The sequence below is a fragment of the Pomacea canaliculata genome, linkage group LG10 (genome assembly GCF_003073045.1).
Source record: "Pomacea canaliculata isolate SZHN2017 linkage group LG10, ASM307304v1, whole genome shotgun sequence".
Classification (NCBI taxonomy): Eukaryota; Metazoa; Mollusca; class Gastropoda; order Architaenioglossa; family Ampullariidae; genus Pomacea; species Pomacea canaliculata.
The window spans coordinates 14,986,129-15,012,364 of NC_037599.1; the positions used below are offsets into that span (position 1 = coordinate 14,986,129).

General features: G+C 37.3%; 1 protein-coding gene across 4 annotated transcripts in view; it reads left to right on the forward strand.

Moving 5' to 3' along the window:
- Positions 1–26,236, forward strand: part of LOC112573143 (KICSTOR complex protein SZT2-like) — a 98,586-nt gene that overhangs the window by 46,562 nt on the left and 25,788 nt on the right. For all 4 annotated transcript variants that reach the window (XM_025253233.1, XM_025253231.1, XM_025253230.1 and 1 more), the window contains exons 24-46: positions 954–1,262; positions 2,846–3,233; positions 3,488–3,725; positions 4,056–4,278; positions 5,381–5,459; positions 7,645–7,905; positions 8,986–9,211; positions 9,476–9,548; positions 10,139–10,330; positions 11,547–11,932; positions 14,862–15,022; positions 15,228–15,383; positions 15,974–16,118; positions 18,854–18,950; positions 19,255–19,375; positions 19,487–19,760; positions 21,401–21,474; positions 21,798–21,844; positions 22,632–22,737; positions 24,805–24,929; positions 25,141–25,305; positions 25,577–25,658; positions 25,989–26,159. In XM_025253233.1, coding sequence (XP_025109018.1) covers positions 954–1,262; positions 2,846–3,233; positions 3,488–3,725; positions 4,056–4,278; positions 5,381–5,459; positions 7,645–7,905; positions 8,986–9,211; positions 9,476–9,548; positions 10,139–10,330; positions 11,547–11,932; positions 14,862–15,022; positions 15,228–15,383; positions 15,974–16,118; positions 18,854–18,950; positions 19,255–19,375; positions 19,487–19,760; positions 21,401–21,474; positions 21,798–21,844; positions 22,632–22,737; positions 24,805–24,929; positions 25,141–25,305; positions 25,577–25,658; positions 25,989–26,159 — 4,099 coding nt within the window. The remainder of the gene's footprint in view (positions 1–953; positions 1,263–2,845; positions 3,234–3,487; positions 3,726–4,055; positions 4,279–5,380; positions 5,460–7,644; positions 7,906–8,985; positions 9,212–9,475; positions 9,549–10,138; positions 10,331–11,546; positions 11,933–14,861; positions 15,023–15,227; positions 15,384–15,973; positions 16,119–18,853; positions 18,951–19,254; positions 19,376–19,486; positions 19,761–21,400; positions 21,475–21,797; positions 21,845–22,631; positions 22,738–24,804; positions 24,930–25,140; positions 25,306–25,576; positions 25,659–25,988; positions 26,160–26,236) is intronic.

The window sequence follows — 26,236 nt, forward strand, 5'->3', positions numbered from 1 at the left end:
TTGAAAGCACAAGTGCAGATATGAAAACTACTATATTGTAATTGAATGCACACCTGAAGTTACTGTGATAAATGTACTTCAAATAGATCCTTTTTTTAAATAATGTGAATAGGCAAAAGTCTTTTTCTTACTGCTATTTACATCAATAACTGTATGACCAACTATTGCTGTACCTACATCCCTTCATACCTTGATCCATTGCTTTACATTCTACTCTTATACCTCATTTTTATATTGTTCAGTACGCCTATACGTACCTCACCGTCCACTGGCTGTTATTTTTCATTTATCATGACTAGTCTGCACAGAGAGTGCGATCTATCTTGGTTAGGATGGTAAATTTTCACACTTTAGGCTTTTGTGACAGTACATAAGTAAACAGAAAAACATAAATTGTAATGATCACCTGCAGCTTGCAAAATTTGAAGAACCTTAACAATGTTTACCATGTAGTATTGGGAAGTCTTTCTTCCTTGTCTGCTGCCTGAGCTTTTTGTGTTTGGGATTTTGAACCTTTACTATTCTTAGGTTCAAACATGTAAGGTTTAATACCTTCAAGGCTAGAGAACAGCATTTCACACTCATCTTTGCTACTAGAGCACGTTAAATGAATGTCATCTGATGAACCTGATGTATTGCTTTACCTTCTGGCCATTGTATGCTTATTGAGACACAGCATTGATGGCTCTAGTTGTGATGTTACAAATTATTTGCTCGTGGGAGTGAGATTTTGCAGGACTTGCCAACTGCAGGTGAAAATTGCCGACTTTGAGATTAGATAATAAATAAAGTTATGAAATTTACAGAATATTTTTATATTATCTCTATCTACCAATATCTGTTTATAATTTGGACTAATTGGGTGGGTCTTTAATGTTTCTCAGTCTTGTTGAAGAAAGTTATGATCTTGGGGGGAAAAAACCACTCAGATCAGATGTAATGTTCCTGTACAGAGTGGTGAGGCAGAAGACTGGGGCAGCAGAAGATCCAATGTCAAACAAGATGAGATGGAAATCAGTCAGTCTAATACTGGTGACTTGGAGTCAAACAGGGTTATAGTACCATCCTCAGTGCCTACAGCATGCGATGACACCTACTCCCTGACAGCAGCTGACATGTCAGGAGGAGAGGCAGTACTGTCTGTAGCCACATCTGCAGGAGACAAAGCACCTCCTGCAGTCATTACAGTTACAAAGGCCTCACCTGGTCAGTCACCTGAGCGAACCATTCCACTCTGTAGAGAAGAGGACATTAAGGAATGGGTAAGTTAGGCTTCAGTAGTCCATCTTCGCTTTCAGTATGCATCACTTTCCCATTTTGGTTTTGTGGACCGATCGTATAAGCAGATAATTACTGTGTCATAGAGAGAAATATCATGTAAGAATATTGTTTACTTTTAACAGAATTACAATAACAGAAAAGTCAGAAAAATTTCAGTTCAGCTCTTTATAGATCTACATTTTCAGGAAAATTGGTGAATAATTATGAAAGTTTTACAGGTATCATATGCCGTTGTTGTGTCAGTTTTTTTCTCATATTGTATAGAGTAAAACACAATAAATCCACCTCATGACACACTCTATCCTACATGCAGACAGCATGTGTTTTTTCATATAGAGATCTGCCAGTAAGCTTCTTGCAAACTGTATGTAGCCTAAAGCTAAACATGCAAAATGAATTTCAACCAAAGGGTGGCAAATCCTATGCACAAAAAGACATGATTGACTCCCTGGAAACATTGTCGAAATACAATACCGCATTCCAACCCACAGAACGAAGGCTAGAGAATCAAATAATGTTGGCAATGTCCGACTATCACATCAAACATCTTTAGTAATGTCCAGTTCGTGTATAAGACTAACATTGGCTGATAAGTGTATGAAACAAACTTACGTGGGTCTACTGGGTAAGGGTGAGATTCTGTATTGAAGCAGATGTAAAAATATTCCAATCTGCACACATGACATCTTCATGACTCCCCAACACGTAATCTGCAGGATGGTGCTACCTCATGGTACCTTGAAACTGACATCTGAGAAAGTAGAAGACATTCAGATCTCCTTCCTGATGGAGTGCTACAGCTTGACCATAACCAACTTTTGCCTGGCACACATTAGGCTGTGCTTGTCACCAATACAGTGAGAGTTGGCTATCCTGGGTTCAGCCCTTGTCTGGGGCATGCTGTTCTTTCTCTGCATGTGGCATCTGTTTACAGGGCTGGCTACCTTGCCATGATATAGCCCTCATTTCTGGCTCCGCGTAAAACACCAATTTCATTCCACCCCCTCCACCAGTTTGGAGAGTGAGACAGTCGAACGGGATCTCAAGGTACAAGCCTTGATCCCCTAATACAATCCTATGATACTTAAATTTCTTTAGAAATGTAAGTTACACAAAAATACATCCATTTGGACAAAAGATGTTTACTGTGTTGGATCTGAATATTAAAATAGATACAAAGTAAATGCAAAAATTTACCTTGTGTAGACATAGATTCCACACAATATGATTGTGTAACAAGTCCACTTCAATGAATAGGGTGACAATGTACTAACAGTTTTCACAAAAAGAGTGAGCTTTCATTCACCAGCATGTACTGTCCACTTTTAGCTCAGCAGATTAGCAAAGGCACACCATTTTCACTACATGTTTTTTACACACTTTCATGCACTGTTGTTGCTTAAAAAGTCAGTTGTAGAAACTATCTTGGGATGAATAAACCATTTTAACTGTTTTTCAGGAAGTTTGTCTTATCTGAGTTTCTTTTTCAAAATCCTTTCTTAAAATTTGCTTTTAGTTTTAAAGAGTAAATCAGGTTACATCTATTATTTCTGTATTTCCACAGGTAAAGACAAGCTCCTCTGTTGTCCAGCCACAGGTTAAAGGGCCTCTGTTGATTCCCATCTATGTGTATGATTGCATTTACAACAATGTGATTGAGTCTTTAGTCAACCGCTGGACATTCACGTTGCAACCAGACATCTATGAAGATTTGAGCTTTGTGTCAGAAACAGGTGACAAGCATCACATACCCACTTTCATGGATGACAGTCAGTCTTCGTTTGATGTTCGAGAAAATGTTATCAGTGAAAAAGAGGATGGGGACTTTTCTCGCAGCAATGGTCGCATGTCCCTTGACAGGCGTTCCAATGATAGTAGTTATGAGGGCGCCAATGAATACAAACGGCATGTTCAGCACATATCGGAAGCTTTCTTCAATTGTTTTGTCACTGGTAAAAGCTTTCATTCTTGCAAATTTTTTTGGTATTTTAAGTTTTGAAATGTTAGTCAACTGATAGATTTTTCCTGTATTTAACCAGAGATTTTTTGTAATTTAAATTTATATTTTAACATATATATCTAGATATCTAGGTTCCTCCAATGTTTATTTGGCTACAAATTCTCTGATGAATACTTGCTCAGGTGCTTTACAGAATGTCTTTTATTTCTGTTTAAGGCTTTTAAATTTGCTTTTTTTGTGATGCAGGTCTATATCAGAGTCTTCATCATCATTTCTTTGTTGACAAGAGTGACATTGAGGCAGCCATTAGCAGCATTTGTGAAGAAACACTGGAGATAGACATGACAACCTTTTTGCTTGCTTCCTGCAGCCATATGCAGCATCTGACTTCTCAGGTTCGTCGTAAAATGGCTGCTACACAGGATGGTGATTTGGGCCCCAGTCGACACTCGGTTCGCTTCATGGAGATTGTAGACATTGAAAGGTTTGAGTTTCAACTTTCTACATTGGGTACCTATTATAGAAGCAATAATGATGAAAGATCACTCCAGGATTGTATAGATATGCAGACTCTCTGGTCAACAATTGGGTAAATTTGTTTTTGGAGTACTCTGGAAGACATGCTAGGTTTGTATGCTGTGTGTACTTGCTTGACTCAAGATGGAGAGGAGGAAACAAAAAAGGAGTATATATTGTATATATTGGACAGCTTTTAGTGGACAGCAGAAGAAATATTGTAAATAAGCTTACAAGCAGGCATACAGTTTTAAGCTGGATCATTTAAGGCATTTTTATAACCTAATGCTGATTGCAGTAATGATGGAGACCTGGTGGTGCCAGAGATACTGCAGCTTCCTTATGGAATGGTGCCATTGTTGCCCTCAGTCTTTGCTGATACTACTTGTGAGTATACTCCAGGATTGCACCAGCTTGTGCAAGATAAATTCCTGGAGATTGTGCGCTGCTGGTTCAAGCCAGTTCCTTCTCTCCCTGACTACTACTTTTACAGTCTTGATTTATCACAACATAATTCTATGGTAAGTGAGTTTTTTTGGCAACTGCTGCAAGAAATTCTGTAATTTACTACCATGGTTTAGTCCTTGTTACTCCTCAAGGAGCATAGGGCGGCAATGTACTACCACAGCTTATCAATAATTCCTTTTGAAATTTTCCATGCTTTAGAACTTAGAATATAATTTAATAGACTTGTGTAAAGTTTCTGTGACTTTGTGTTTGAATACCATTTTGTGTTTTGCATTTATTTTTAAGCAAATCAAGCTTCTCTTCCCATTTTTTTCTCAGGAAGCAACAAAACCATATTTCATAAACAATAAAAAAAAATTTAACTGCTACTTTCTTGTGAACTAACTTCTTAAAAAGGGTTCAAAAGTGATTGATGGCATAAGAAAAATGCAGCCAGGTGGCTTTCACTAGTAACAGATGACCTGCTGTCTCTCAGAATGAGATGGCAGGCTTCTGTAAGAGCAAGTTCTGCACATTTTGTTTGGTCTACTTGTATGGACTGACAGCTGTGTGCTTGAACATACACAGCTTATGCTGAAGGTATCACAGAATCTCTTTCCTGCATGACAGAGTGCTTATAGATTTGTGACAAAATATTAAAAGCATGTCATGTATATTTTATTGACTAGCCACTTCAAGCTGTCATACCTCTATCTCAGAATTGACTCTTGTCTTTGTTGAGTGGATGTTATTTTTAGTATTGGATAACTGGCTGTTTTTTTTCTGTTTGCTTTCCTTCTGGCTTTCTTATTTTGAGAAATTTCAGAGAATCAATTAAGTGGTTATGTAAGCATGTCAGCACCCTGGCACAGCAGGTTTAACAAAGCAATAGATTTAATATTTTGCAAAGAATTAAGTTTGTTATATTTCAAACAGTGCCACCACAAAGTGCAATATGTAATGACTGTATGATGTCTTCAAGTAATATTACTGCCGTGGTGTATTATTGCATAAATCTTCATTTTATTTCCATGTATATGTGTATACTGTACATGTGTAAATCATATACGGCTGTGTGTGTTCTCAGGTAAGCACTCACATGGACAATGACATATGAATGTATACACATGTATGTTTTCTTATTACCATTTTCTGATGCAAATTGTGGGGTTATAGGGTGAGAATTTCAGTGGAAACATCAAGTACAAAGGTGAAACATCTGATGGAAATTTAGATCAAGGTGCAACTGAAGCAGGTTAGATTAATTATTTTATATTAAAATGCCTTTGGCTTTTGATATAGTTTATGTGTATGTATATACACACATTTTGTGTGTGTGTGCTTGCATCTTTGTGTGGAGGCGTTTGAAAGATAAATATTTCCACTTTAAAGTTGGGCTCAGTGCTAAGATAGGTACAGTTTGAAGTGGGGTAGTTCCATTTAAAGGAATAATGTTCTTCATAATCCACTTTTTTTCAATGTTCATTTGATCTTGTAAGAAAAGCTATACATTTTGTTCAGTTTTTTTTTCTCATTCATCATCAGACTGATACCTGCCTTTCTATAAGTGACATTGTAAATAAAAAGAAGAAGTGGCAAATGAATGCTGATTTCTTTACCTAAATAAAAACATTTGCTTGTAAAACAAATTACAATATAGAATTTTTTTAAAACAGAGCTTACAGAAATGGTCATAAGGATCTCCAGCAGGGTGCATTTACTGAAGATGCTATTTAAAGTTGGATATTTCTCCTGTCCGGACAAAATCGAATGGTATCACCCGTGTGAGGGAATGTAGGAGTACACGCGGTGCGGACTGCTAGCGGCTAGTTCTCTCCAATTACTACCGGGACAAAAGGCGGGGTGTACATCACAGGCACTGCCGACTAGCCTAGCAATAAAACGTCTTCCTCACCCTTGAAGTAGGGTCTGAGCACTGAGGTGAAACGACTTCTATCTGAACATACTGTCACAGAAAGATAAGAGATATAGAGAAAGACAATAAAAGCAATAAAAATAAAGTTTGAAAATTCAGTTGTTTTTATGTTTGTGTCATTTGCACTGTTCATTTTTCTCTCCTTTATAGATTGTAGTTTCGTTTGTTTGTGGAGAATACATTCAGTCCTAACCCTGACAGTATGTTCAGTTGGAAACCATTTCACTTCAGCTTTCAAAACACCAACACCAAGTACTCGGATGAGAAAGACTTTTTATTGCGCAGTTTATTGCCTGTGATCTCCACCCTGCCTTAGGGCCAGAGTAGCCATTAGGGAAAACTGACCGCTTGTATAGCACCGGTCGTGTACTCCTACCTCCAATCGCACAGGTGAAACCATTTAAAAAAAAACGCCCACTAGGACATCGCCTTTTACCCTTTTATATTGCTTTCACATACAACTCTTCTGTTACTTTTAGATGAGATAGAAAATACATGAATTAGGAAATATAATATGCAAAAAATAATCAACACGAAAAATGATTGACCTATTTCTTAGACATACATTAATACTCATAAAACCCTAAGTCCCCCTTTTCCCAATAAAAGTCTTTTGTACAGTGACTTTTGTAGAGTCTTCTTTGAAGTCTTTTTATCAGGTTAGGAGTTTCAACATGAAAGAATACAGAGAGAAGTTTTTCCTTGTTGCCACTTCTTTCTAAGTCCAGCAAGAGCCTTATGAAGAACATATAGATAAAAGAAAAGCAAACTGGACAGAAAAATACAGATTTTAAAATCTAATAATCATAGAAATTTACAGTGCTATGAATTAAATGCTCCCCAATGAATAATTTACATTTGGTAAATTGGTAAAAACTCACACACCCAGAAAGATTAAAATAAACAAAACTGACACAGACTCACCTCAACAGGTTTTCATGGGAATAATTTACGCTCCTAACAAGTCTGGCCAGGACTTCACAACACAGTACTAAGTTTCCGCTATTCCAGTCATGGACGCTGAACAGCAGCAAAATCACTTCCTCTTTTTCTCAGCCCTGATCTTGACAGTTCATACTCGTGGATGTTACATCAAAGAAAAAGCCATCATAATACTCTTGCACTCATGTCCTCAGACAAATCACTCACCATCGGCCCACCTTTGCTGTTTCCTTTTTATCCAAATGACGAGAAAACCCCCCCCAAGGATTAACGAAAAAACCAGCAGGATTAGGACAATTACCAAACATACGTCTTGCTGAAAAAAAGCTATTGGATAAATGGTGGTAAGATAATGCGGTAGGGGTGCATTTCTGTTATATCTAGTAAAGAGGATATGATTGTTTCTAATATATTTAGAACATATGACAGGATTGCTTCTGATCTAGCGCAGAGGATAGGATTGTTTCTGATATAGATAATATAGTAGTCCAGGATTGTTTTGCCTATGATGTACAGATAAAGATAATGGTGCTGAATATTATCACTTTTTTGTTGTATTTAGAGTTCAGTACTAAAGCTGGCATGGATGAAGATGATGGAGACATTGTTATGGCAGAGTTTTATGATGATGAGAGGAAGGCAACAAAATGTGACTTATCAGCAGTGTCAAACCTTGATGATTCCATATCTGATGATGAGCTGAACATGACCAGTGGCTTAAATAAAAAAAACCTGGCCCCTTTGTTTGTTCACTTCACGTGCACTTTAAAGCGTCGAACACAACATCACAATATTAGTGTCACTTCTTTGCCTCAATGTTTGGGTAAGAAATCAATCAGCTGTTATTAAATTAAGTATTGTTAAATTTATCTCTGGTGTAAGGGAAATAAAGAACAAAACCCAATCAAACAAGACAAATTATAAACAAGCATACAGTGTAAAAGTGTAATATGTACACTCGATAGAAACTAATTTAAAATATAGCATATGAAGTATGTACCACACCTGTTAGGGTTCTTATCTCCCTTTTTACAGCCATCTGACAAAGTTTGATGGGTGGAATTTTCACCAGCATGAAGTTCCTGTGCTATTTCTATCATTTATAGCCATCTTTTCTGTTCCCTCTCATGTACTACTGCTTTAAGCTACTTGAAAAATTTTCTAATTGAATAATTACTCTATTTTTATTCATAGCCCATATCAAAACTCACATTAAGTGATCATATGAATTTATCATCAGTTTTGCCATTACTTTAACTACTGACTGAGAACAACACAGACTTTCAACTTTCCTCAGTTGACTCAGCTGTCAGGATTGGGTACCTGACTCCTTGCAACAGCAAGAGAAAGAAGAGAAAGGCACTGCCTCTCAGAAAAGCTGGCTCCAAGAAGAGTCTGTTACCCTTAAATAAAGAAACTACTAAAAATGGTTATGGGACTATCTTTACCTTACTGAAATAACACTAACAAACAACCAGATAATATATCAGGAAAATTAAACACAGAATAACAAAGAAGGTTAATATAATGCATTCAGTTAGAGGGTTTTGAAATAAATTCTCCTTAATTATCATCCTATAGTTAAAAAAAAATGTAATTCTCTCTCTCTCTCTCACACACACACCCCACATATGACCTTGTTTTATTATGCTGTAGACCCTTAATACAAAAGAAAAAATGAAATGCTTATGTACAATGCCAATGTTGATGTGCATGTAACCAGTAGTATCTGATGTGGAAATGAGCCTGATGGCCTTCCAAAAACTGAATAAAGAATTATTATTTATTATTAACCACACATAAACAGAATCTAATTAACTTTGCAGGAGAAAATGACTAATGTGAACAAAGGTGTCAACTTTATTGGTCATATCCTGTTGAAATGAGCAGTTTGTCATTTCAGGAGAGATACTGAGTTGCTTTGAAGAACCTTTGTTGGCTGTAGACTTGGGAGAGATCAAAATGACATTAGACATTAACTGCCTGACCTTGCCTGTTGACACTGAGCATACAAGTCCAGGAAAATCTTTGCATATGGACTCGCATTCTAACCAGAGTCACAATCGCTCATCAAAGTCATCAGAGTCGGATATTGAAGATCTACATAGCACTTCAGCTTCTGATTGTGGGTCGGTAAATTGAATAAACATCTTTATGTAGTGCTGCTTTCATTGCACATGTAAATTATTAGATGAAGAGTCTGGTATGGTTTGACAGCTGCAAAAATAGCCTGCAAAATATATATAAGCTTTGCATTGTACACATTATTTGTTGATTATTAGTTTGTGCTGTTCTAGTACATTCACTGAATATTTTGTATAGTATCAACTTTCCATGGACAGTTGCCTGTAATATTTTGTTCAGTTAAATAAACTATTCATCCTTTTGTGCAGTGAGTACACTGGAGACTCCATGAACCATTTACCCCGAGTCCAGCAAGAAGCTGTCATGAAATTCAAATCAGAGGTAAAGTGGCACTCTTTACATGGGCCATTCTTTTATTTTCCAGATCTTTTGTTAGATTTGAGTACCTTCATTCGTTTTCTTTTATTCACCACTTTTGCTTAGTGAGTTTAGGTGGAACATTGTCCATACCAGGTGACATTCCTTGATCTCATATGGTTGCCAGGTCTGCAGCTGAAGTGTTAATTGACAGTTCTGGAAGATGCTGGCATTAAAAAAACTAGAAGATTTCAAACAAGAGAGCTAGAAACAACAAAATGAGTCAATTTTTGCTTCAAAGACAGGCAGAGATCTTTCAGTCAGAAAATATGATAGCAGAAACATAAAGTTCGCATGGTGGATGGATATTTCTCACCTTGCAATTGAGTGAGCAATAGAGATTTTCTTAACAGGCATTCAAAACACTTCTTTTAAAAAGAAATCTATAATCATGGAAGCAAATGTAGTAGTATCAAGTGCAGAGCCATCAGGTTAGATTATGTTTTGTTACTTCTGATTTTGTTTGAACCAGTGAAGCAGAAAAATACTGATGCAAATTTTAAAAGACTCAAGATGTCAAAATGTCATCCTAATTCACCTGATGTTCCCTTCAGGTGGAGTGGCTTTTTTATGATGAGGTCGCATCAGCACTGAGACATCTACACCCATTAAATGCAGATGCCTTAGAGTTTGTTATGCGGCATGTCTCATCCTCCTCCAGCCGAGAAAGACCTTCCATAGTTCACCAGGAAATCAGCTTACTCTTTGTGTATGGCACTCAAAGAAGCATGCAACTCTTTGTGGAGGTAAGATACACATGAAAGATTTGTTAACATTTGCTAAAATTCTAATATTATACTTCTTGTTTTTGCAATAGTAGGCAGCAGGCAAACTTTTAGCAGACACAAATGAACAGGCACTCATGCACATGTATGTATATGCATATTTTTTGAAAATTAACTAGGGACGTGAGCATTAGGTTCAACAAAGGCGTTGGCGATGGATTGGACATGTGCTCTGCCAGCAGACAGCAGACCTCTCCAGAGTCGCCCTACGATGGACTCCAGACAGTCAAAGAAAATGAGGCCGCCCAAAGGAAACTTGGAGAAGAACAGTAGAAAGGGAGATGAAAGGGAAGGGCTGGACATGGGGTCACTTGGAGCGGGTTTCAGTCAATTGACATCGGTGGCGGACTCTGGTTGAGGCCTTATGTGCAACCTGATGCACGAAGAGGAATAGATAGATAGACATGAGCATTGGAATTACAACTCTGCGTCTGCTCTTCAAGTAGAGGGATGTACTCTATTAGATGGTGGACATTGATGGTTCTTTGCTGATATTTTCTAGACCCCATGGAGAATGCTTCTGGATTAGTGTTTGTAAAAAAGAAGTTGTCAGCTTCTTTGGTTTGGTATACAACATTGACATCAAGTACAACCTCATCACCTTGAATTTCCTATGTCATGGCTTGTCATTCTATCTATGGCCTTATCATCCTTTCATTCAATCTATGGCATTCCAGACAGGTGGGCAGGCTTTTATCACAGTGTTGTGATTGGGTTAGCCACTAAACAGACGTTCATTCCTGCATTTCCCTTCATCAGCCAGTGAAAGAAAGAGTCACTGCAGGAAAGTGGAACATAAGTTCATATTAGAATGGCATTTGCCAATTATCCTATCACGTTAAACAAACTAGTTGGTTAATAATATTGATCTTATCAGTGACTTATGAATCTTAATAGGATTGTACCTGTCTGTTACAGCTAATGGGTTTTAATGAAAGTGAGGGTATATTAGCCAATGAGTAAACTCAAAATGGCCATGAAAATAAAGCCTACTGTTAAGTAGAATAAGCCTACTGTTAAGTAGAATAAACTCATTTGGTTGTAGAACAAAAGTAGCTCATAATTTTTTATGGTTTTGTAATTGGGTAATTCCTGAAGCTGGCATAGAAGATTTTATTTTTATTGCTCATGTCGATATTTTTGAGGAATATTTTTAAAAACTACTTGGTGTTTTCAGGAGTTTGAGAGGATGTCAATTCCAGGCTATCGCCTCAACAAGCTGAAGGGCTATTACTATCTGGCCATTGACCGTGCTCATGCTGATAGCATTCGCCATGCTCAAGCTCTTAAAACAGCTTTGGTAGAACTCAGTCTGGGAAATGCTGGCTGTGGAGAAGATGAGGCTGTCCTGAATTCTGATGGAAGAAAGCTCTTTCCCACCATGGAAGAACGAAGCTACAGTCTGCCGAGCATTCTACCTAGTGCACAGACAGAGTCAGCCACAGGCAGGACTATGTGTGAAGCTGGTGGCAATGACAGAACAGGCAATGGCAGTAGTGAGGATAACCGTCCCAGGAGCTCTTCTGATGCAAAGTTCTTCAAGGAGAGGAATCATAGTGTGGTGTAAGGATGACTTGTATTTTCTTACTGTCATTATTGAAATGGACCAAATTGGTTTCAGCTATTTTGAAGAAGTATAATAAAGTCATTGAGTTTTTTCAAAAGCTGACTACTGCTTTAAGCTACTCGAAAGTATTCTTTTGCTTTAAGTTGTTGCATAGAGTTAAGGAACTGAAAGATCCACACTTACTTAAAGGGATTCTAAAGGCAAAATAAAACTGCTTAGAATCGCATCAAGAGTAGGATCAATTTGAATCTCGTCTATTTATATGTGTTCATGTGGAAAATATTGAAGGTTTTTAGTAGAATGTTGTGTTTAATAAGAGAAATTACACGGGACTCTTTTTTTGCTTCGATGAAATCTCGTTCTCCGTCACGTGACCCTATGATGTGTGGTTTCCATAGTGAGAACCATGCCTCGAGAATGTGCTGCACCCGATTGCCACGAAAAGATGGGAAAAGAGTCAAAAGTTTCTTTTCATCAGTTTCCTAAAGACAAGGCGATACAAAAAGAGTGGGTCATGCCAATAGAAAGGCTCGATCCCAGTACGAAAAAGCTTTGGGAGCCCAAAGAGTGGGACCTATTATGCTCCAAGCCATCTTGATTGTATATTAGTTTGGATATCACTAATCCAACGCAAAATCTCCCCAATGACCACAGACACTTCATGTCAGAGACTGACGTCATAAGGAGACTGATGTCATAAGGAGACAAGTCTTCCATCTCGGGAAGATATCGCGATTACTCCGCGGAAGGACACAAGGGTTGATTTCACTGGATTTTTTCGATTTTTATAAACATCGGCAACCGAAATAGTGTTAAGCGGTAATTAAGTGAGAAACGAATCCTTTATTTCTCCTGTATTGCGCTCGTGCTCTGTAATTGTAACTAAATGTATTTTTGAAATGTTTGACCGTCGCCACAGCCTTATCACAAGCCTTGAGTATCCCTTTAAAGCATTTTTACAGATAAAAGAGGTACAGACCTCTTTTATCATGAAGATGTTTTCGGTTTTATTTTGTTTTTTTGTAGAAGGATTATGCACAAGAAAAAAATGAATAAATTAGTCGCAAAACTTCAATAAGGAATCTAGCAAAAAATACTTTCTAAAAAAATGGCTATTTCTGTGTGTGGTCTGCTTCATTACAACATGATGCATACACAGACTCTCAGACTGGTTGTCCATTTTCTGGATTGGTTGCACAATGACGTCTGTTGCTTTGTCTTATCTTCCTCTCAGCCTCAATTCAAACTAAACTGTGCTTATATAATGGAGTTGCAGATAATTAGACATTGTCATATTAATATTTTGCTTTTGAAAATAATAAGTTCCAGTAAATTAGTTTTACAATAAAAGAGCTATTTACAAGTTTTAGCAAACACAAGAGGTTATATTCACCACAACTTCCTGGGAAGGTACAGCTTTCACTTTCCAAGTGTAATTTGACTTGGCAACTTTAATAGCTTAACTAGAAGTTCAAAACTTGGTAGGTGGTTGAAACATGTAAGACCATCTACCATTCTACAACATTCTATTCTTTTAAAAAGGTAGCATGATGGTTGCTTTTCCACACACACTAGCTTCACGCAAGAGACCTGACCTGTCCCTGACCTAAGATATTAACTCAGGTACACAAATTTTGCTAAAAAATAAAAAGTACCTTATCACTTGTCCATGACATCTTTGTATTCCTAGATTCTTTAGAACATGAGCAAGGCCCCTTGATGTTGCCTCCTCACTGCTGTCTTCGATGACTGAAAGTTTGTATTGACCTGTCTTTGATATTTTGTAAGCCTTTCTATTGTCATATTGTGCCATTCTCTCATCTATGTTATGGCATTACTTCTTGATCTATTTCTCATTAACTGCTTCCCTGATATTGCTGTTCACTATTTTTTACTTGGTAACTATTTCAAGGTTGCTTTTCCTCTCTTTCTGTAAGGCCCTCCTTTGGTCACAGAGATCTGGATCATTTGTGACTCATGTTGCTTCCACTTCCTCTGCTGCCCTCACACCTTGTTGGCTCTTGCAAGTAGCACCTCCTTTATATTTCCTGTGAGAGCATCTAAATCACAGTCCACCGTGTTTAGAGTTGTGAGTTTACCTGAAACTTGGGCATTGAAGATTTCTGCATTGTTCAAGTCTTACAGCTTCTCCAAACCAAAAGGTTATGGTATCTGCCTATGTCAGTGGCCTTAAAGACATTGGTATTGATAGGCCTTGACAGCAGAATATAGTCTGGAGAGTGCTGAGTTGCCATCTTCGATTCCATGTGTAGTTGGAGGGTATTGTCTAAGGTGAGGTTGTGTTTCTGTGGCTCTGCAAAGTGTTTTATTCCCTAGTCATTTGTTTCCTCTAGGCCAAATTCACCCTGAACCATCAGTGGTTTAGTATGTCCAAGGTGAAGCATATGGATAGCAAAGCCCAACCTTAATCTTTTAATGCCTTTTACCTTCCCTAAAAATATCAAATACTGTTCACTGCTGAGTGAGCAGATAATTTTTTTGTTAACTGTCTCTAAACAAGTTTCAGATTAGCTCACCTGATTTGAAGTTGAGTGTACTAGCCAAACGACTAGTAGTTCCTTGTAGGGGGAAGCATTGTTAATATGGTCAGTCATCATATTATTAGATCTGTTGATAAAAAATAAGTATAGTTTATATGGTCAGTGATATATTATTATATCTGTTGATAAATAATAGGTATAGCTTTTTCTTTTGAGGGTTAGTTGGTGATTGTTGCTGATTTTTTTTTAATACATATGTGAAATATTTGAAGATGTGTCAATGCAAAACTGGAGTTAAACATATGATTCTGAGCAGGAGCTCAGCTGTTAAAAAAGAAGCAAATTATGGTTATTATGAGTGTGAGCTACTGCAAGCATGTCATCAGCATATAGCCGAAACCTAGAATTTTCTGTGTATTTACAGGACTTACTTTGCTGATAGTGATTTGCATTCAGCAACAGCAAGAGACAAGTCAGTGAACAGTAAGAGTGGCATTGATCCTCCTTTGCACAAGTCCAACAGTTTTGCAGGACTGCAAGAACCAATTCCAGAACCACCATCCACCTGTTCTGACACCCAGTCAGGTTATTGTTTTGTTTGTTTTTGTGAGAAAAATGAGATAAGTAATTTTGGGCACTTTATGCATCATACACATGTATATATGTCTTCTAGACGTATCATTTTAGAATCATAGCACAGCATACAGACAAAATAATCTAAAAATAGTATAAAAATAAGAATGACTGATTTCTGAGTTGGTTATACAGATGTCTCATGAATTTCTTGCAGGATCAAAAGTAGGATCTTCACCCTTAGCTAGCATACCTGGCGTAAGAAGTCGTCATTTTTCTGCACCTTCAGGACAGGGGACTCCTCAAAGTCTTGCTTCCACTATCCCACAGACACCCTCTGTTGTCTCATCTCATGGCAGTGGCACAAGTGACGGTAATGTGGCATTATTTTCTAGTGACAGTGATTTTATGGTATTGTCACCTTATTGTTTTCTTTCTTCCACATTCACTATATTGTCACCATATTACTTCCTTTCACACTGACCAAAATAGGTAACTGCTCATTGAAATTAAATAAGTACAATACTGGACAGAATTTGAAGAATTTGAAGAAATGTGTATCAGATCAAGCTGAAGGAAGTAAATTATTCTAATTTTAAAATAAAGCAGTAGAAGCAATATGTGTAAATATAATGTTGATGAAAGTGGAAGTTATAAAATTAATTCTAAACAAAGTGTGAAGACATGTGGCGTGTTAGTGATGACAGTATATACATATATCCTGAAAAAAGAAAAAGTTGCAAGCAGGCTGGTCTCAAAGATGGAAAGAGTTTTAAATAAAAGATACTTGTTTAGTTTCAGCTAAGTGCACAGCAATGTAAAAGGGGATTTCTTTGTGCTAAAGAGCATTTAGAATGGTGGTAAAATCCTATTGCTATGCCATCTCGTAAGTTAAAAAATGAGAGAGATATAAAACACTATAGAAACCTTGCTATTGTGTGACTGCTTAAGTATCTATTTCAGCTGGATTTGAAGGCGATGTGAGTGATGCAGATGTAGATGATACAGTTTCTGTAAGTGATGCTGGTGTCAGTTTTCCAAGGTTACCATCTTTTTGGCTGATTTTGCAAATCCACAACAACCGAGTAGAGCTATTTTTCCAAACAAGGTATGGAAGAATTTCTGAATAAGTTACAAATTAAATAGTCTTCTGGCATAAAATACATATTAAAATAATTAAGTTGATGTGAAATATTGATCTACGTTGTTGCTGAAAATAGCAATTTACTGGCTTCCTTAAGAATCCTGCATCTTTACAACATTGTATTGGCAAAAGTGAGATTTGTTTTATGCTAGAAAATTATGCTAAATGCAACCTTAAGATGTTATTGTGGTTATTGTCTTGTTGCCTGCTGCTTCGAATGTAACCATGCAACATTATTATTATTATTTAAATGACCCTCCCCCTTTTATCTTACTGTGTTATCTTTCCTGTCCTCTTTCTATGCTAGTCTTTCTACTGTCTTCTTTTTCCATTATGTCTTCTTTTTCACTGGTCTCTTTTCTCTTTGGCCTGCCCCCGTGGGCCTGGCTTCTCATGCTGGGGGTGAACTCAGCCTCTCTTTGGCTGGGTGACTAAGCTGGCCCACCCCTTTTTTTCGGATGCTTTTCTTTTTTTTTCCCTTACCTGGCCCTTTCATCTATATTCTTCTTCTAATAAAACATCACCCTCTTATACTTCAGTTTTATCCTTCCTATCTTCTGTGTACACTGCTCTTTTGCCTGTCTTCTTGTTTCCTTTCATGCCTTTTCTTTTGATGTCATTTTTTTCTCTGTGGCCTCCGTTAGGCTCCCTGTGTTTTCCGTGCAGGGTGACCTGTGTCGGGGGATGGGATCCTGGAGGTTGAGGTCCCTGATGGGTTGCGGCCCATCATACCAACACACCTCTTTGACCCAGACTTCTCCTAGACGGGGGGGTTGCTGTGTGACCCACACCAACCAAGCGGCTGGTCGTGTATTGCCCTAGCTTTGCTAGAAGGTTGCGGCTGGGGTCAATCTGATCTTCATACTGAGAAGGCCAGAGTATATTCCTTATGTATCTTTGGTGTGACCCTGCTGGAAACGCCTAAGTGGTACCGCTCAGTCGCATCCCCTTGTTAGACTCTGTGGTGGGTGGGGTGCATAAGGAACAAACTAAATACTTTATATCATGACGCCCAAAAAAGGTTCCCCACCCTTAGCATTAAAGTAACCGCACAGGTCCCTCTTCACTTCTAGGAGGGGAAGGGGGAGGTCATTCATTATCCTGACCTTACTGAGATGTCTGAGCTCAACATTATATCAGAACTGGCCCACCAAGTGTCCACCTCAAGAGAGATGGGAAGTCTGTGCCCATCAACACTTTTTCCTCAGTTTCTGAAAGTCCCAAGGATGTTGCTTTTGCTGTGGCAGGCCTGGCCATGCTGCAGGTGAATGCTCTTCAAGTACCCGTTGTTCAATCTGTGACCGTTCTCATGTCACATCTTCCAAAGACTGCCTAGAGTTGAAGGAAGAGGCAGCCATTCAAAGCTCTTCTTTCTTGTTGTTTTGACCACCCTCTTATGGTCCATCTCCATACCATTCTTGTAGGTTTTCTTCATTGTAATAAGGACATTGTCTCCATTTGGGCTTCTGGCCATGCTGGCATGCCAGGCAATGTTCAAGTGGACTAGGCTGCTAAGACTGCTTGTCAAAGTCCTGTTCAATTGCAGTCAGTGGTGTCATTTGACTGTAGGTCTATCCTTGCAGCCTATATTCAGTCCCTGTGGCAGCACCACTGGGGCCAAAATAAGTTGCATACTACCCTTCCTTGTATTTCTGACCACCCACATAAGGCCATTTAGTGTTGGGGGAGGAGGGGATATTTAGCACACTTAAGATGGGACACACCTATGCCACACATTCCCACCTTTACGAGGCAAATCTGCACTTGTTTGCTCCTGGTGTCAGGGACACTTTATTGTTTTACATGTTTAAATCATCCAGAGTGTTTTCCAGCAATTTGTTTTATAACTAGCTCTTTGTTTTTCTTGTTTAGGTCCATCCCATGCTATTTTTTCATTTTAAAGATGTCAGGGCTTTATCATTGGATTTAAGGTTTTGGGTTTTTTAGGTTTTATCTGAAGGTTTTGTCTTTTATATTTTTTGTTTTCGTTTTGTTGGTTTACATTGTAAGTGTTGTTATTGTATCACCTAGGAGGTTTTGTTTTTCGCTTTTTCAATGTAGTGTAACTTTCTCTTTGCTGTAATATAGCCATAGTTGTTGGCATGGCTTAAAACTCAAATAACAAACCAACCAACCATCCCTCCCTTGTGGAGAGAGGTAGTCATGGTGCCTATCCCAAAGCTGGAAAGGATCCCTCTGATCAACCTGTCACTCATACTAGCTGTCTTGTTTTTAAACAATTTCAAAAATGCTGTCTCTTGTTGTGATATAGCTTTATTGCTTGCATGGTGTAAAGAGAAAGCATAAAAACAGTGGTGTAAAGCATAGCAAACCAAAGCAGAGCTGGAAGGCAGAAAGCTTGTGTTTAATAAATGGTGTACCTGGTTGAATGAATTCATCTATCATATAGAGTCAGTGCCTTAAAAAGGTTGTCATTATTATTTTGTATAACTGCTTTATAAATGATGTACACGGCTGAATGAGTGCATTTATTATGTTGCGAGGGCTTATAAATGCTGCTCCTTATTATTTTGTTTATCTGCAGTAATGTGACTTCAGTTCCTTAATTTTTAAGTCATATTGAAATTTATATTTTTTGTGAGAGCAGCATATAGCTAGTGCATCGAACATGTTTTTACTCTGATTTTTTATTGTTGTCAGTATTATTTCTTGAGTCTTTGCATATTATTTATTGACAGGACACATTCAAAGGAAGAACTTGATTCAAAGATACAAAAGTCACTGCTCAGGCGAATTTCTAAATTGATAGAAGACATATGTCAGAAAGTGAACAAGGTAGCTATTACTGAAATAAGCTTCTTGACCACTCTTAATCAGTCAGAATACCTCATGATTTGTAATTTTGCAATACATGATAATTAATTTTCTTTGGTTAAATGTATTCCTTTTAAACTGTTGAGTACTTTTGACTCCAGTGAGTAATGAATCAACTTTCGTGTGTTTCTAGTCTTATGAAATGCGATTTCTTCCTCCAAGATTAGAAACAAATAAGAAGTATAAGAAGTATAAAAATAAGAACTATAGCATGTGTAAGAAAGACCAATTTTGTCATAAAAGAGTATAATTTTGAAATTTTCAGCAACTGTTGTTGAATGAGTTATATGAGACACGCATGTGTAACTCGCTCTTGGTGCCAGCAGCAGTTGAAGACATGCGCTGGACAGATCCTCGAACCTTTGCCGGCCGCTCCATGCTTGATGGTCAGTCTTTCATGCAGTATCTGCATAATTCGATACATCTTTCTTGAGCTGTCTTGACTCAGTACTTCAGGTTAACATTGTATAATTTGTAACTTTTGTCTTACCTTTTAGCATCTGAAGTAGATGATGAAGATGAAAGTGAGGAAGGCAAAGATCATGGGTATCTTGAGGCAGCTCTGATATTTGAGCCTGGCTATTTTGCTTGTGACTGCATGTGGCGCAAACTATTTGTTTTGCATCCCCGATTGAAGGCAGGCACTCAGAAACCAGGCCCTTCACGTGGACTTCTGGCACTTCACAACGTGCTAAACAAGTTTTCTGTAAACAATCGCAACAACATGTTTGTGATCCAGGAAGCCAGTTCAAGAAATGTCTTCTACCTAAGGTGACCATTTTTGGCAGATGTTCAATAGGAGATGTGCATGCATGTATGTGCACATTTGGTGTGCATTGATATGTTTATGTATTTTAAGTATACCTGTACATTTATGCGTAAACATGTGAATACATGCGTGTACATGCACATACCCTGTGCTTTGTGTGTGTGTGTAATAATAATAATTATTCAGTTTTGGGGAGGCCATCTAGCCCTTATCAACATACTGCTGGTTACATGCTTGTCAACTTGAGCTGTTCTCAGCTGAGCAGGTTTGATGGTTTCATTCAAACCTTATAATTTCCCAAGAGTTCGGTGGTAATTATCTAAATTTAAAACTATTGTACAACATAGGCTGTGCATATTCAAATTATAAACAGCATGCCAGGCCATAATGTTCAGTTTCAAGCAATGTGGCCATTTTTTGTGGAGTTTTATCAGTTTTATGTGTCGGCGAGCTCAGCACAGTGTGCTCACACACCTCAGTATGCTAAGCATGCGGTTCAAAAGTAGATACTATGCAGCTTTTGTGACCATCTTCTCTTCGTAGTGGGTGCATTACTTCAATGTGGAGACTTAGAAAGCAACCCAGGCCCTGCAAAAAAAAGACAGTTATGCTTCTGACATTGACATTGTCATCTAGACAACGGGATGAGCAATAGACTTGTCCACTCACCGCACCGAAAACACAACACCAGAGCAACTGTTCATAGCAGATGTGGTGAAAATGTTGACCTCCATAAACAAAAAAATTGACAGCATGAATGCTAAAACACAAGAACAAATTCAGTCTACAGAGACATAATGAAAGTGATTAAAGAAAATATGATGTTGAAGGAGAAAATCTCAAAACTAGAACACAAACTAGACATGGAAGAAAAAGATGTAAAAAATCTAATTTTCTATAATATCCCCTCCCCACAGGGTCAAACAGAGACTTGGGCAGACTGAGAAGGGGCCATACTGTTGTATCTCCTGTTGTAGCTGTTTGTGTTCATAAAACTGTGTCTTCCGATATTACTCTACTTAAGCAGGCAGAGGATTTTATTTATTTTTTCTTTTGTGTGTTTGTGTGTATGAGTATGAATACATGTAAATGTTACAGCAAGTGATATGAGAGCAAGAGAGGGTGTAAGTGCATTCACTTGTGTAAAGGAGAGGGAGGATTGTGTATTTGTTGTGTAGAGTTTTGATAAATGCTTCATAGCTATCTATATGCACATACAGCTGCTCTCTGTCTATCACTTTCTCAAGTTGTTTGAAGTAGAACAGCATTTTCTAGGTAGCACAGTGAGATAATTATTTGGCATTTTCATAATGACAATGAAGTTTTAACTGAATGTTCCTTTCATACCAGAGTGCTATGCACAGCAGAGTATACATAAATGCAGCATGAAAATCTGCTGATTTATTTTAGCTTTTTAATAAGGCATGTGTCTCGATAAAGTATAAAATTATACTACCTGCTGCTTCACTTATATATGGATATTTGAATGTATATAAATTTGTCGATCAATCTTTTTGAATTAAATGTGTCACAGGAATATCATTTAACATAAACGGACAATATCTGCTATATTTGTATATGTTGACTGTGTATGTCTGAAATGTCATTGTTACATAACAGTCCATACTTTTTCCACTGCCAGGCTAAAGGAAATTTCATTATCAAATATGAATGAGCCTCCGGACATTCAAGTAGATCTTGAAGCATCCTTATCAGGTCAGAATTCACTTATCATTCCCTTTGAAAGGTAGTGGCGGTTCATTTGTGACATTAGTACTAGAGATTAAGTGCAAAGATTGTTTTTATATTTAAAGGGAATGATATCGACAATATAGTTAATGTTGTAACTTTTATTTGACACAAGCAGAACATTTAAATTAAAAACAAAGCTCACTTATAGTCATTCAGAAACATCTTTTCTACATTATCACACATATTTTGCTTGTTGAGTTTTGGGACCTATTACATTTGTCATATTTGACATCATGTCATTCTAGTAATGATTTAATTTAATGTTGGTTTTTTTTTTTTTTTGCCAGATTTCTCAGTGCACACCCTGAAACCTGATTCAAAACTTGATAGTGATGTAAGCGTCTTACTTTTTTTATTTCAGTGTCCAGGAAAATGGGTTATGTTCATCATATTATTTGCATGGTAGTTAGGCAATATTTAAACATTTCTTTCACTGCAGTGTAATATTTATTCATGTTCATAGCTCTGTTAAAAAATCCTAAACGCAGTTTATTCAGAGGGTAGCTGTAGAATTTAAAGGCATATTTGTGGCAGCTGAAACAGTAAACCATACATTTGGAATCCGCTGTCAACTTCAAAGAGTTGAGGAACAAATAAACTTAGCACTTAGCATTAGCTTATACAGAAACAGACTATTCATGTCTTAAAAAGAGGTCTGTTTTGTTGCTAATGATTCTCAAGCAGAATGTAGCTGGCGTGTGAGTAGATTTCTTAAGATGTGTGAGGAAGGGTGAGTAGTGTAACTTCACTTACATGTGTAGAAAACTTCACTTACATGTGTAGTACATTGCTGACTTATAAAGGAACGTGAAAGTGGTGGAAGTTTAGATTCCGCCTGTCTATGAGACATGGTGGACCACTTACAGTTTGTTTCCCCTTCTGGCAACTAGACTATGGGAACCTTATCTTTACATGAGATCACATGAGATACACATTCTAGCTTTCTAACTTGCTGCATTTTTTTATAAAATGGACACGGTTATAGAAGACAAAAATAGCAATAAACCACTCCGTTGAAACTTCTTTCTAAATGAAAATAAGTTCCCAGAGGCAGTGAATGGGGACTTATAAGGGAAGTGGAAGGGAGATAATACATAAGATTTTTTTTATCTTTTATACAGACCAGGTCAGAAGGGGACACAGTATCTGTCATGTCAGGCTACAGCCGATTGTCATCACGTATAGAGGACATGGTGGAATTGACAGCACATGGAATTGAGGAGCCAGGTATATAACATGCTATTTGAGTGAGAGATTTTAATACAACAGAATTGTATTTTCAGTTTGATCTTCACTTTTCTGTTGTCAAATAACTTAACCCACGTCATTTTGCTTGTAGAGCTGAATGCAGAACTAAAACTGTCCTTATGTCCTATCAGTAACATTCTCACTGCACTAGATGACGATAAGTTGTCTGTTGGTCTTCTTGACTATCCCTCTGCTAGTGACACCATTGATCATAATATTCATCCTTTTTGCTTAGGCTGCTTTGGGCAGTCAGTGTTCTTACCTATAGGTTCTCTTTATTTAGGCATTCTGCAGTGATCAGTCTTGGGACCATTTCTGTTCTTACTTCACCATTGTCCACTTTTATCGGGAGCATGCAGCCCTTCATTGCTTGTGTGCTAATGACACACTATGCCAGCAATAGCGTGAATGAATAGATATTCATTATCTGAAACTCACTGTTTAAGTCAGCACTGCTGACATGTAGTCTTGAATAATAATAGTACTAATGTTAAATGATAACAAAATGGGGACATTTCTTGTCATGGGTTCAGTTGAGAAAGACTGCTTGTGCATGGAATTTGGGTTTTGTGGTGTATTTTAAAAGAAACATTAATGAAACTATATATTACTAAAATTTATTATTATGTTGAAAAAATATTGGTTCAGTTTTACAGTATTTTAGTGCGGATTGCACACAAAATTGTGCATTTTTTGTGAATTTGAATGTTTATAATTTTGCTCCTTGCTAGTATAGTATGGTCAGGAAGAATTGTGTAAAATGACATGTTGCTAGTACAATGTGGTCAGGAAGAATGAAGTGTAAAATGGCATGCTGCTAGTACAATATGGTCACAGGTTTGTCACCTGCTTACCTCTTGAGCTTTCTTTTGTCTACATTCCCGCCCACTCTCTCTGCTTCTCATCTGATAGAAGACTTCAATATAAGCAACTGAAATGCATGGTTAACCCTCACAGTAAGTTTGGGACATCTTTTCCACCTCAGGCATTCTTTGTCTGTCCCAAATCATAATCATATGCACATCTTTTGTCATTATTTCATTAACTCTGCAGTCTTTTTGTGTGTTTCTTAGTTGAGTGTTTCTTATGTGACTTGTTCTGTGTGTGTGTACATGCCTTTGCACCTTGATTCTTGTGTTTCTTGTGAAAAGTTATTGTCATACCTTTACTCAGTGTGAGGTATTATCTACCCCTAAGAATAAGATACATGATATCAACAAATTAAAAATAATAAATATTGTAAATATATCACTAAAAACTTTTAAACAAATTGCGTATAAAAAGCATTAGTCATCTTGGGTGAAAACTATAAATAATAATACATGCTCGATTTTCTTTTCAAAATGCTTTGCCTTCAGCAAATAATGTAGAGAGTTGATTCAGCTTTTGAATGTAGCTGCACTATCCTTTATACAGTTGATCTGTTAAAGTGAAAAAGAAAATCAAATTTGTTGTAAACATGGAACATTGGGAAGCAATTACTTGGCATTCCAAAGAAATCGATTTTTGTAGAGTTCTGTCCTGGTTCATTCAAATAATTTTGTGTTTAGGTGGCATGTTTTCGTCTGTTGAAATGGTTCTTGTGTTTCATACCTTTTGTTTTCTTTAAAAGCTTTTCTCTCTATCACTGTTTTTGACTCTTTCTTTTGTGTAAATTAAGACAACAATGAATGGACGAAAGTTTTTCTCATACCTAGCCCCATCAACTTGGAAGAGATTATCTGTCAGCTTTCATCATTTTGATTCTCTTACCACCTTTCAGTCTAAACTTAAGACGCATCTTTTCAGAACAGTGATTTTACTGTCCTCACCCTGAGCATGCCTAACTTGCATCTATTTATTTTGCGTATGAGTGGCTATTTATGTTCTAGTGTGTCTGTTTAATGTGAATATGGATGCATCATTGTTGGTGATTCAGTTTACTTCTGTATAGCATTTCTTTGGAAAACCACTATATAAATGTTGTATTATTATCATTAAACATGTTATTGGAGTCAGTTTGGATGTAGCATTTTTTGAATGCATTGCTTTGTATTAATCATTTAGGAAAAGAAATCCAGGAAGATCTTATGAAGCTATTGCAGAACCGGCTTGATGACACTGTGGTGGATGTAATCTCTCTTATGTTGTCTCGCAACCCACAGTGCAAGCTTCGTCCTGAGGATGTTCAGGTCTGTGACACAAATCAGCAGAGGCAAAAAAAACTGATTGTGAGCCTGTTTAGGCATAAAGAAACCTTAAATGAAATTAGTTTCTGAAATATGCATTGGATATATAGTATATGTGTGTGTGTGAAACAGAGAGAGTGTTCATGCACTCCAATTTGCATGTGTGGCTGCATTTTCTGCTGATACATGCTTACATGTATGTGTATTTGAACAGTTCATTCAGAATATGGAGCAAGATGCAACAGAAACATTTCAGCTGACCATCCCCAGTCATGCCATGCAGTATCTGTCAGCACTCATCTGTTATTTGAAACAGAATCTTCTTCAATTTCTTCATCCACCAAACTACTTGGAGGAATCACCGGACTGCCATTTCCAGGTACCTTATATCAGTTACATATACAGATATTTCACGATTTACATAAGGAGTGTGTTCCACAAGAACTATGTATAATTTATTGATTTACATAAAAATGAAGATAAGATTCACATAAAACGAAAACAGACTTCCTAAAAGTAATAATGACAACATTTTACCAACTTTCACACCCAATTTGATTTTTACCAGTTCATTTTTGTAAATAGTTTTTTTTACCCAAAATATAACAAAGGAGTAGGCTTTTATAAATAATATCTGTTGTTGATTGTAGGACATCGTACAAGGCAAACGAAGTAATATACCTTCTGATCAGGTGTATCTGTACATAAGTCCTCAGTCAGGTGGCCGCAAAGGTTTGTATTTTCGTGTGTTATTGTCTTTATGACTGAAAAAAATGCAGAAGATAAGTTGGAATAGTCTGGATAATATCTTTTGGTGATTTGGGCACAGATCAAGTATGTTTTTATAAGGAGTTTTATCACATGTCACAATGAGAATGTGCACATCATTTGTTGCCCAGTGTTTTTGAACCATTCTACAAGTATTATGCATCAAAAAGAACACTTTGAAGAGACTTTTCTGGAAACTTCCCAGAAAATACAAGCATCTCTTGCAGCTTGACATTTCATTGTCAGAAACCTACTCTGTAGTGTGCACTTGTATGTTGATTCCATCTATCTCAGGCATAGCATGCGTCATCTGCAGTCTTGTTGATGGCTGTGGAAATCCTGTGAAACTCCTTGGATGTCCCCGGCCATCATCTTTGTCAACACTTGGTCATCACAATGCTGAAAGCTTACCACAGATGGTAGAAACTTCATTGCACACTACCCCTGCTACTAGCTGGGGCCCAGGTTAGACTCAAGGACAGTTTCGGTTAATGTCAGCAGCAACATTTAGAACTTTCTTATTAAATTATTACAGGTTATCT